This window comes from Argopecten irradians, chromosome 8, assembly GCF_041381155.1.
Source record: "Argopecten irradians isolate NY chromosome 8, Ai_NY, whole genome shotgun sequence".
NCBI lineage: Eukaryota > Metazoa > Mollusca > Bivalvia > Pectinida > Pectinidae > Argopecten > Argopecten irradians.
The window spans coordinates 12,754,710-12,768,382 of record NC_091141.1 but is presented as its reverse complement, the minus strand read 5'-3'; the positions used below and the strand labels follow the sequence as shown (position 1 = coordinate 12,768,382).

Below are 13,673 nucleotides of genomic sequence, written 5' to 3'. Positions count from 1 at the left end.
GAGGTAATCTGATTAAAATCATCTGTTCATGGCTTCATTTACAAAGTACTATACCTTAACATAGGAGGCAACGAACGAACAAGACATGGACACACGATTTAATCAGACTGAAGTCGAGGCAGATTTAACTATTGACATGTTCTATGTACATCCACTCCTAAAATAAGGACCAGCTCATTTATAACAATGATTACCGAATATTATATTAAAAAGTTTCCCCATTAAATTACAGAAGAGGTTTTCTATCACATATACACATCACTTAGTCATGTTCATTGCAGTTTATGTTTATTTAGTTGCGCTTAAGCAAAAATACTTAATGAAAATATCAATAACAGTACAATTTTCATTAGACATTTTATCTATTAGGTATTTGTAAGCAAATTATACATCAGTTCGAGTTCTCGAAAACAGTTAGAGAGAAAGGAATTAGGTGTTTATGGTTCTTTACTTCAACGACGACAATTGTAACCTAAATTAAAATCAAGGTCAAATCTAGGCCAAGCTGGTCAAACTTAGGTACATGTTCAATAATAAAGGAGATCTGACCTCAATCTGGAAAATAAAAAATGATAAAATGTAATAGAAAAACAAATTAAATACCAAACAGAAATAATAAATACATGTAATATCCCTATGATATCGACCTTCAAACTTTCTCTCAGTGTTCGTTCATAAAGCTGTCTCTTTCAAATATCTTCATTGTGGAATTTTCCATTCAATCGTGAATTCCTAATAAATCGCCACTGCTTTAAACATATAGATGACATCAACTTTGTTGTTTTGTTTTGTTTATATTTCATACAATTCTTTATACTTACCTTTCAGTCTCTTTGATTTACCTTTGTGATGTTACGACGGTTTTCCATCACCATGACCACCCACCTTTAGATCGTCCTAATATAAATACTTATGTCAATTTACCTGTCGTTAAATAGAAATTTATATAAATCAAAATGACCTTAGAAATGAATAATGTAATTGAATGACAGAAACATAAATAAATTCTAAACTTTAATATGCAGCTGTTTTATGAAGTAAACAAACATAAATAAATTCCATACTTCAATATGCAACTGCTTTATGAAATAAAAAACCTAAATTGTTGAACAGCCTTACCTACCAAATTTATTACTGACCCATTTCTGACGAATTTGAAAATAAAACCGATTAAAAAATCTATATTCAAAAGCAATTAAAATATCTGAACTTTAAAGTATTTGGATTGTTAAAGCTAAGTAAAAGTAGACTTTGAGATTTCCGAGATTTGGTAATAGTATGGCAAGCTATAGGAGAGCGGGTCGATATTACTATATAAGCATCACCGGCTATGAGAAGAGAGCAAATGATGGTAGTCTACTACATGGATTTTCTGTGATATGTTATGGCGGCATGACATTACTTTCATAATCAACTGATTCACCCCTAAAGTCACATTTAAAAAGGTCAGATTGAAAGGCTAGAAGAGTTCATTACCGGGATATGGGGGTCTTTGGATTAAGTAACATAACATTCAATAGATACATACGAATAGTTTAACTCTGTATGTAATAGAATATATCTGTTGTTAGGGTTATAATGGTTTAACTATGCGTAATAGAAGTTATTTGTTGCTAGGGTTATAATAGGTTAACTATATGTAATAGTAGGTATCTGTTGTTAGGGTTATAATGGGTTAACTATATGTAATAGTAGGTATCTGTTGTTAGGGTTATAATGGGTTAACTATATGTAATAGTAGGTATCTGTTGTTAGGGTTATAATGGGTTAACTATATGTAATAGTAGGTATCTGTTGTTAGGGTTATAATGGGTTAACTATATGTAATAGTAGGTATCTGTTGCTAGGGTTATGATGGGTTAACTATATGTAATAGTAGGTATCTGTTGTTAGGGTTATAATAGGTTAACTATATGTAATAGTAGGTATCTGTTGCTAGGGTTATGATGGGTTAACTATATGTAATAGTAGGTATCTGTTGCTAGGGTTATGATGGGTTAACTATATGTAATAGTAGGTATCTGTTGTTAGGGTTATAATGGGTTAACTATATGTAATAGTAGGTATCTGTTTTTAGGGTTATAATGGGTTAACTATATGTAATAGTAGGTATCTGTTTTTAGGGTTATAATGGGTTAACTATATGTAATAGTAGGTATCTGTTGCTAGGGTTATAATGGGTTAACTATATGTAATAGTAGGTATCTGTTGTTAGGGTTATAATGGGTTAACTATATGTAATAGTAGGTATCTGTTGTTAGGGTTATAATGGGTTAACTATATGTAATAGTAGGTATCTGTTGTTAGGGTTATAATGGGTTAACTATATGTAATAGTAGGTATCTGTTGTTAGGGTTATAATGGGTTAACTATATGTAATAGTAGGTATCTGTTTTTAGGGTTATAATGGGTTAACTTTATGTAATAGTAGGTATCTGTTTTTAGGGTTATAATAGGTTATAATGGGTTACATTTGTAACTATATGTAATAGTAGGTATCTGTTGCTAGGGTTATAATGGGTTAACTTTATGTAATAGTAGGTATCTGTTTTTAGGGTTATAATGGGTTAACTATATGTAATAGTAGGTATCTGTTGTTAGGGTTATAATGGGTTAACTATACGTAATAGAAGGTATCTGTTGCCAGGGTTATAATGGGTTAACTACACGTAATAGAAGGTATCTGTTGTTAGGGTTATAATGGGTTAACTATACGTAATAGAAGTTATATGTTGTTAGGGTTATGATGGGTTAACTATACGTAATAGAAGGTATCTGTTGCCAGGGTTATAATGGGGTAACTATACGTAATAGATGGTATCTTTTGCTAGGGTTATAATGGGTTAACTATACGTAATAGAAGGTATCTGTTGCCAGGTTTATAATGGGTTAACTATACGTAATAGAAGGTATCTGTTGCCAGGGTTATGTTGGGTTAACTATACGTAATGAAAGATATATAGCGATATAAAGGACCCTCAGATATAAATGTGTTAGAGAAGTTACCCAACTAAGAATATATAACACTCTGATATAAATGTGTTAGAAAAACTACCCAACTAGGAATATAGAACCCTCTGATAGAAATGTGTTAGAAAAACTACCTAACTAGGAATAAAAAACTCTCAGATATAAATGTGTTAGAAAAAGTACCCAACTATGAATATTGAACCCTCTGATAGAAATGTGTTAGAAAAACTACCTAATTAGGAATAAAAAACTCTCAGATATAAATGTGTTAGAAAAAGTACCCAACTATGAATATTGAACCCTCTGATAGAAATGTGTAAGAAAAACTACCTAATTAGGAATAAAAAACTCTCAGATATATATGTGTTAGAAAAAGTACCCAACTATGAATATTGAACCCTCTGATAGAAATGTGTTAGAAAAGTTACCCAAGTAGGAATATGGAATCCTCAGATATAAATTTGTTAGAGAAGTTACCCAACTAAGAATAAACCCTCCGATATAAATATATATATATATATTTTTTTAATATTCAAAGATTTTAGTTATTATCAATTTGCAACAAAACAGCATAGACAAGTAAGGAGAGATGTTTGGTAAAGAGTATTTTAAATACGGTAATTATATATACAAATAAATGGTTTCAGGTCAAGGACGGGAAAGGAATGAGGAATACACTGAAACTTCCTACAGCCAGGAAGTTAATCTCAAGTGACGGGGCAATTATAACAATACTTAAACAAAGCTTTACTCGGAAATTGGCCCCGCTGTTGACCCATGATAGATGTTGATAAGCACCCATCAGCGAAATTCCCTAAAACCCAGAACTGTTTCTCAAGTGACGATAATTATGACAATATTGAAACAAAGCTTCATTCGGAATTGGCCTTCGTGTTGTACCATGATAGATGTTGATAGGTATCCAGTTTTAATAGGAACACTTATGACGGTCTGCTACGTACTTATATATAAAATTACTCCATCGAAGGATTGAGCCAGCACTCTATCGAAGGATTGAGCCAGCACTCTATCGAAGGATTGAGCCAGCACTCTATCGAAGGATTGAGCCAGCACTCTATCGAAGGATTGAGCCAGCACTCTATCGAAGGATTGAGCCAGCACTCTATCGAAGGATTGAGCCAGCACTCTATCGAAGGATTGAGCCAGCACTCTATCGAAGGATTGAGCCAGCACTCCATCGAAGGATTGAGCCAGCACTCCATCGAAGGATTGAGCCAGCACTCTATCGAAGGATTGAGCCAGCACTCTATCGAAGGATTGAGCCAGCACTCTATCGAAGGATTGAGCCAGCACTCTATCGAAGGATTGAGCCAGCACTCCATCGAAGGATTGAGCCAGCACTCCATCGAAGGATTGAGCCAGCACTCTATCGAAGGATTGAGCCAGCACTCTATCGAAGGATTGAGCCAGCACTCTATCGAAGGATTGAGCCAGCACTCTATCGAAGGATTGAGCCAGCACTCTATCGAAGGATTGAGCCAGCACTCTATCGAAGGATTGAGCCAGCACTCTATCGAAGGATTGAGCAAGCTCTCTATCGAAGGATTGAGTCAGCACTCTATCGAAGGATTGAGCCAGCACTCTATCGAAGGATTGAGCCAGCACTCTATCGAAGGATTGAGCCAGCTCTCTATCGAATGATTGAGCCAGCACTCTATCGAAGGATTGAGCCAGCACTCTATCGAAGGATTGAGCCAGCACTCTATCGAAGGATTGAGCCAGCACTCTATCGAAGGATTGAGCCAGCACTCTGGCGATAACCATACATAAAATATTGTCTAATCACGTTTTGTGCTACATACGAAGTAAATTATCTCTCCGTTGATTGGCTAATGTGTATACATTTAAATGATCTCATCATTGATTGGATAATATGTAAACATTTAGACATAAGTGGATAATATATAAGCAATGAACACGGACATTTTAGTTACATCGTGCAATAACGTATCAACAGTAAGAATACCTCACGGTGGAAACATATAGCATAACAACAGAGGGCACCTTACAGGGTAACCACTTCACAGAAAACTAGTCTCGTTATGATGCATATCTACGTTATCGTAATGTTAGTAGAGTTGGTAAATACCACTTACCAACAAATTATCGGTCCAGAACGCGAGTTCTGTAAAGCAGTTCAAACAAATGACATTTTAGAGAAGGCATTGCCTCTTATTCGACGTCACCTTGAGGCCGAGACCGAATCCAGTAGACGTCAAATGGGCGAGGTCAACGCCAAACTTAGAGCGGTACAGTTGGAACTGGAAACTACAAAACAACGCAATAACCACATGAATGTTTCCTTGGCAGCTGTACAAGAAAACGAAGTGACGACATTGAGGTTTCCTTAGTAGCGTTACAGATGCAAATAGTCCAGGTGCCAAATGGTGATTTTCCACCCAACCTAAAAAAATAGTTCGCATAAAATGTTTTTGCACAGAAATGTTCTTTAACATGTCCTCCATCAGAAACTGGATGATGCCACCGTGGCATCATTGGGGAAATTGAAATATTCAAGATGGCGGACAAGATGGTTGACAAACTGCAACATTGATATATTTTCATCCTAATTTGATATTCATGCTATAAAATCATCAATTCTTTATGCACTTCGATAAAATTTTGTGTACATATTCGTCATACCGTCATTGAACAGAATTCTTAATATAATTAAGTTACCTCTTGTGATTAATGTTTAATTAATAAGTTAATTAACACAATTTTCAAACCGGTTATTGTATGATAAAATTGCTTTGTTTTTTTAGTAATTACATGTAGATTGGTATTTTGTGTGGTCTTCATTAAGACAATATTTTACATTTCACTCGTTTCGGTGTCTATAGCGTTTTAATTCTATCTTTTTGCCCATTGCATGATCATAAAAGGCGACCTTTGAGGCTTTATATATTCTTTTCTTCCTAACGTCTTCCTTGACACCACCTCACTTTTGGCCGCCTTGAGTTGACCGCTTAGAAAGGCTCTGGGAACTGTTACTTCCATGAGACACGACTCTTTACTGTAAACGTACTTATTGTAGCGGTATTGAACCATCGAACTGCGCTATGTTATATCCACGCCGATAAATAATAATTTACAGATGTTCGCCTTGCGCTACAATAAGTATTGTTTACAGAATATACATGTACATTATTTCTGCTCTTGCTTAGCATTCAACAGAAAGAGTGAGACGACTACTATTATAATACATGTAGCCGATGTCAGATTATATGACCAGTGTATTAGGCAACATGTTTCAGTGAGAATGCATTAAAATGTTTCCACCATTAAAAAAAGACACTCTTGATCATATCACAGCCACCCTAACCAAAGGCATCCCACAAAGCAACACATGTAGGGTAGACCGTTCTAAAAATGACATTTTCTGTAAAATGGGCTTTATATGTAACCAACCAACCAACACTTTTAATATTTACAGATTTTCTTCTACCCAAAATGGAATTACCCATTCAGCAGTCATTTTGAAAGATATAGTAATAATCTTCATGTGATTTTATTTACATAGCAATATAACTAATCTTATTATAATTATTGGTAAGATGACATGTTCAGTCGTACCTTGTTAATTTGTACTGCAGGTAGGGTGTTAGTATTGTACCTGCTGCACCTATTTCATGATCGTAATAGGCGACTAAATGTATGATCTTATCTTTTATCTTCTTCCTAACTGACGTCTGACTCCTAACGTCTCCTTTGACAACGCCTCACTTTGGGCTTTCGGTTGAGCACTCGTCCCTATGAAAAAGGTTCTGGGTTTGGTCCCTTGGCGGAGACGCACCAAAGTCTATAAAAGTGGTAGTTTCTGCTCCTGCTTAGTGTTCAGCATACCGGGAGTGGGACGACTGGTTCGTCCGTTGTCAGTATAATTTGACTGGGAGGGTTGTATTGCATGTCTTGATGGCATGCTTCAGTGATATAACAAAGGGCAAGAGTTCCAAAGGTTCCGCTATACAAGAAGACACAACACAAATATACCAGTCTCGCAAAACACACCCGCCCTTCATAACGCAACACAGCGCATACATGAGAGGCCGTCTCAACATGACCATGCCTGTTAACAGGACGTTAGTTTAATAATAATAAAAAAACACGACAAACAAACTAGTTTATTATGCAATACATCCTTATCATAAAATGAAAATACACACTTCTTGAAATTGAATTTATTTATAAAAACAAGAATAACTTTTTATTTAAATATAAACATAGTGTATTGCCTAAATATTTGAAGGTATAACATGTAATAACGATGTTTTGTATGCTTCAATATGTAAGAAACAGTTCAGAATCAAGCAAAAGATATACCATATTGATAGAGAAATTAAGCTGAATAGTTTACTGGACAAACTTAATTAGAAAATTGAAAACGTTCTATTAACAGCTAAAGTCATTTGAGGACGGCTTCTACTATACGATGTGTTGCTTGTGCTCCGAATGCCTTGGGAGGCTGCGGTATTTCATTGGTGTTGTGTCTCCTTATATATGTATTAGTGATGCAAGCCTCGGGTTAGACGTTCATGAATTACCCCTCGGGTTGTGATTTCGTTGTCACACCCTCTAGGTAGAGAAAGAATCTATTAATCACAACCCACCCGGTCACATTAAAATGACAACGGGCAAACAGTCGTCCCCATTCCCTTTGTGCTGACCAGAGACTGCGACAATTTAGAGTAATGTGAGGCTCGGCCAGGGGATGTATTCCCCAAATGGGCGAGAGTTCAACTCTAACAAAAGTTAGGCAGCGATGTTGGGAAGAAAAAGAAAAGATACCAAAATTTAGTCGCCTTTTACGATAATGAAGAGACAGCAGGTACAATTAGTATGCCCTACACATAGAGCAACTGGGCAAACTTTCAAGACATATATTCAATTATTATTTAATATAGAATGGATACGTTTGTTTCGTAACCAGTTTGAATATAATTGAGATGCACAAAGATGTTATGGGGCGATAAAACATTGAAGCATCAAAATGTCACTAAAACATATGATTCAGTACTTCGACGAAACCGTTTCTTTACCCATTTTAATGTACAATATATTTGACAACGATATCAGTAGAAAGATATAGCAACTGTAAAAGAAAATGATACATTCATTTCCAAAATAGTTACCAGATAAAAATGTTATACTTATTATATGTTAATTTTGATATTTTTCGAAAGCCAAATTGAATTTGTTGTTCTTAATGTTTTATGATATTTATATTTTTAACCTGGTTTTGTGTAATTTATTGGTTATACATGTATTAGAAAACAAGTTTTAGTTAATTTGATATGGGAGTCCAAAATGACAACATTCCAATATAATGAACATGAAAAATCTTTTTGTGGGATGTTTGATTGCATTATTCAAAAATCTTCTTTTTTTTTTAAAAACTTTAAAAAAATGTTTAATTTAATAAATGGAGTTGAACATCTTTTTAATAAAGGGAGTGAAAGGACTGGTTTGTCCGTTGTTAGTATAATGTGCCAGGGTGGGGGCGTTTTGGAATCCCATGCAATTTAATAACATTTACCATATTGAGGTTTGGGTATGAGTTTAACGTCCTATTAACAGCCAGGATCATGAAGATAGGAAACAGATCTTTATCTAGGTCAATACATAATACACACAAATCTTCATATTATTGTATGTAAATGGATGTGGGTATCAATTTATTCTTAAATAATTCAATTCAATTTTGCTTCGAGCATTTTCATTTGCTTACAATTTACTTTATCAGCCCATAAATGAAAACAATGGCTTCGCCGTTTGTAACGTTGCTTCTGATTGGCTGAGATGACGGAGTAATGATTTCATAGCCAATTGAGTCCCAAAATGAATTTTTAATATAGAAGAGATTATCTTTAGTAAATTGAATTATTAGGATTAATTTGAATAGAGTTGTTATATTATGGAGATATAACACAAAAACCTGAGTGTACTCTCATCATAAACAGCTTCGCAGTTATTTAAACTACACTCAGATTTTTGTGTTATATCTTCATAACATCTTTTCAAGTTAATCCTTAATTAACATTAATCTAAATAAGTGTTTAGGGTTGGGTTATAAGACAAGATAGTTGTCCTTATTTCTGTTATTCGGGATTATTAAAACGTTTTGTCACTACCAAAACAGTATAAACTAGTGTTTAAAACAAAGGGCTTGGTTTTATAAAATCTTATAAAATGATCATATCAATTTTTTTTCTGGAAGTATAGTAAATTCATAAATGCATTATCAACGACTTCTCTTGGCCTTTAAATCATAGTACAACAAGTTGCAGTGACTTAGTCACTTGACAGTTTTTTTTTTAAATAAAAAAACCCAATCTAATAGGCAACTTGTAAGACTAATAAAGTCTATTGTATGAAAGCAAAGTATTTGATATTGCATAAACATAAACATGTGTCAAATTGCAATAGATGTAATCCTTTTTAGCATTTATATTGGTATTAATTGTATGTCTAGCTGTTTGAGAAAGAAGTGCTAACTAATTTATTTCAAAGAATATTGATATGATGCTTGTATGCTTCCTATATGCTAAAATTAGTTTATATTGTTCGTAAATCTTGGTTGTTGTAATTCCGGCCGCCGCACCGTTGTTTTTTGGCCTGTAGGTAGGGCATTATAATTTTACCGTCTGCCTTCTAGTGCATGATATCTTAAAATGCGACAAAATTTAGGATATTTTCTTTCACATCTTCCTAACTGCTTTTCTTCTTCTTTACGTCTCTCTTGACATCACCTCACTTTGCGCAGTTGAGCGCTCGCCCTTGTGGGGAAGCTCTGGCTACTATTCCTTAACCCAGGATAAAAAAGAAAAGATATCCTAAATTTAGTCGCCTTTTACGATCATGCACAGGTGTTCTATCTGCAGGACATTCGTAAACAGTTTGTGTGATGTAGTAAATATTTTTTCCGGAATGATCGTCCTTAAATATGATATTCTGTTTAACGTTACGCAATACAAGTAATATTGTTCATTTTTCGACAAAATAATGACGTAAAATAACTGATTCTGAAAATTAGTTTTTATCGAATTTTATTTTCTATCAAAGAATATGTATCTGTCTTGCAAAATTAAGAAAGACAACTTATCTTTTGCAATTACGTTACAGTTAAACTCTAATTTATTTTATCAATACCGTTTTTGAGAGCGTTCATGGCGGCCATCTTGAATATTTTCAATTCCCCAAAGATGCCGAGGTGGCATCATTCGGATTATGATTAAGCACATCCTACTGCAACATAATCAGCAAAAACATTCTATGCGAACTATATTTTTGGGTTTTCTGGTTGGCACCTGGACTAAAAGGCTAAAAGGTATATTCATGATTCAATTTGCATTTTAACTTAGAGGACTTTTACTTTTCGGAAACTGTTTTTTTTAAAATGGAAATGTAAAACAAGTTGGACATTTTTGTAGAGTCAAAGAAGTTTTTAGCTTACCATTGATACTACACTTATTACCACCTTCTGAACAATTTAATTAGATTAAATAAAATGTTAATTTTCATAACGCAGGTCGTCTTATGTTTCCAGCCGTCGCCCTAAATATCACACGTCAGTTGGCTATCACTGCGCCAGGCGGCAAAACAGTGAAGATAATCTTCACTGATTATACATAGACCACAGAAGGAATCTTGAATTTATTTGGTGGTGGAACTTGATCAAAGGCCATCGATATATATATTTTGTGTTTTTTATTGTTTTAAGTTTATTTTTTTTAATTTTGTTTCGGTAAGGCAGTGAGCCATTAAATACTGGTTTATTTCTCCTCATGTGTGATTAAACTGTAGGTACATGTATTAAATAAACACAGTGTATCATTAACGGAACCTTAGTTAATATTTCTCCGAAAGATTCCATAGATTTTAATCTACGAGATGTCGTCAATTTTTCTTTTTGTAGGTCTTAAGAGTTGTAGTGAGTTGATACCTGGCGGCAGTCCTTCTGGTGTTTACAGAGTGACTTTGGCCCCTGGTCAGAGTGACGATGTTTACTGTGACATGGATACAGCCGGAGGGCCCTGGACAGTAAGTACAATTTTGAGAGATCAATATCCCCTCTCTCTGTGTATATAAGTATATGTCTTTGTTTCATCTTCTTCTTCCGTGTATATAGTTTGACTCTTCAAAGACCGTTGCACTCTGCAGCAACCGGTTGGCAAAGACTAGAAATCCACGGTAGGTAGATGTATTTACAATAAAAAGATCAAAATCATCAGATGCCACACGTCGCTCCAAACTATCCATGTTGCGAGTCTGACAGGATGGAGTTTATTTTCCAATATCTTACAGGGTATCGATGTTAGGGATAGTGGTCGATAGTTGGATACTCGGTGTTTCTCTTAAAGATAGGGATGTTGGATGCATCTCGCCAATCATCTAGGATGGTATACTGCTGTCGAGAGACTTCTGGTAGAGGCATGTTAGGATAGGGGCTATATAGAGATTATGAATTTATAACATAATTCGCCAGATACTCTGTTACTTTGCCCGTGTAATATTTTTGTATTTGTCACCATATTAATATAACTTGGAACACTTGTTATTGGCTAGAAATTTCTTGTGACGTCATGTTTTTACTTCAGTAAACAATGAACGGCTATATCATCGTTTCCAGATTATCGATATCTGTGACTATCTTTATTAAAATAACAGGTGATACAGAACAGACAGGACGGTACTGTAGACTTCAACCGGAACTGGACGGAATATCAGATAGGATTTGGTGACTTAGATGGGGAATTCTGGGCCGGTAATTACATTAATATACAAATGGTATAAATGTATTATACAAGATTATTATAATCCGCGGCTGATACCTTATGTACAAAAAAAAAACAAAAACAAAAAAACTAAAAAATAATTTATTTGTGTGTGGTTAGTCATAAATAATAAATTAAAATTGTAGGGATTTTCCCCTATTTTTGTTAACAGTTTGATTGTCTAATAGGTATTGCAACATGTGATACAAAGACATATTAAAGCAATGCCTAACGATTTGATAAATATGTAATATGTTTATTAGGTCTAAACATAATACACCTCCTAACCCAGAACGGGTCCGTTCTTCGTATCAATATGATGTCATGGGAGAACGATACAAAAGTACGCCGAGTATCAGGACTTCCGTGTGGGGAACGAGTCATCGGGGTACCGACTGTTGGTATCGGGATTCTCCGGGAATGTCACCCGTAAGTTTATTGTTTGTTTGAAAGAGTTTTATCTCATTATCAATCTTTTAAAAAGCATCATGAACAAGTCATTTTATAGATAAGAAAATTATGAAAGTCCATTCATTGTACGTTTTTTTTTTTATATAGAAATCTACCAGGGAAGCGTTAAAGTCCTAAACATAAAATTCAAATTGGAACGTGGGTTTGGGTTTTAAAAGTCCTATAGCGTCATGTATTGTAAGGACGTGCTAGGTTTATTGGTGGAGGAAAGCCACAGATTCCGGAGAAAAACCACCGACCAGCGGGCAGTAACTGGCAACTCCCACTGGGATTTGAACTCGCGAACCAGTGGTGGAGGGTTGGTGGTTATATGTCAGGACATCTTGGGCACATTACCACAATTATCATAATAAATATCATACATAGGATATCTTTTGAAATTGGGGTCTACTAACGATATATAGGCATGTACATAAAGGTGTTACATTAGATACACAAACATTTATAGAACCATTACCGAATGAGGTGAGAAATTTGATGTACTGTAAATGCACATAAGGTTTCGATTAGATTTGTTGTTTTTCTAGTAACTACAAATACTTTGGAAGTATTGGAACTCTAATTGATATGAGTGCATTAATCTAGTTGTTATGGTTTAACAATAGTTAAGATTTTAGACAGCTGCAGTTGGTCACCGAACTAGTACAACGTAGTACAATATCTTTTTGTGATCGGTGTAATCAATCCTGTATAACAGACCTATGTTTTGATAGATGATAGGATGACGTACAGCAACGGTCACCCGTTCACATTCGACAATGACGTCGTCCGGCGGGACATTCTAGATGTACCGTACGACATCACGGCGCCTGGTGGTACAGAGACTGTAGTAGTAGTAACCTGAACGGGCGGTACGTACAGGATACTGGGGAGAGTGATTATCAGTCGATGTATTGGTACAGATTCTACTCTGATCGCAAGTATGCCCTTCCTTTGATGAAGTCCAGAATGATGGTGAAACATCCGGCTGTTTAACTCGGACAACAAACAAATCCACAACTTATTATGTATCTTATTCCTTGTTAGTTCTATTTAAGTTTAAGTTTTATTTATCATTTAGAAACATTTCAATTTCGATCAGTGTATCGTTTTTTTTCGCTCATATTTTAATATAGAAATATATGTATGTGGTAAAATCATTATTGTAACCATGATTGTAACCCTGTCTGTTAAAATTCTTCATAATTAAAAACTGTCTAAGGAAAGATAACTCTAGTTGTTTTTCATCCCTCCAAATCAAAAGTGATTCCCAAATAAATGTCATAAATTATTATTCAGTCTTATACCGATGAATATTGTTGTTCTTCAAGACAACACACACTAAAATGAGACGCTGTTATATATTCTGTATTTGCATATTATAGAGTTAACTGCCCTTGCGGGTAGTTATAGATTGTGACGTCTTGTGTTTACGAGCGTAATGTCATACTTTTCGGA

General features: G+C 34.8%; 1 protein-coding gene and 1 long non-coding RNA gene across 2 annotated transcripts; one reads left to right on the top strand and one right to left on the bottom strand.

Annotated features, from left to right (window-relative positions):
* Nucleotides 1-3,924: 3,924 nt before the first annotated feature.
* Nucleotides 3,925-4,755, bottom strand: LOC138329011 (uncharacterized). The gene has a single exon (XM_069275710.1). The coding sequence runs from the start codon at nucleotides 4,753-4,755 to the stop codon at nucleotides 3,925-3,927; it is 831 nt and encodes a 276-aa protein (XP_069131811.1).
* Nucleotides 4,756-10,885: 6,130 nt separating this feature from the next.
* LOC138328780 (uncharacterized) lies at nucleotides 10,886-13,280 on the top strand. Its single transcript, XR_011209355.1, has 3 exons — nucleotides 10,886-11,031; nucleotides 11,659-12,194; nucleotides 12,950-13,280. It is a non-coding gene; the product is annotated as an uncharacterized lncRNA (long non-coding RNA).
* Nucleotides 13,281-13,673: the final 393 nt, after the last annotated feature.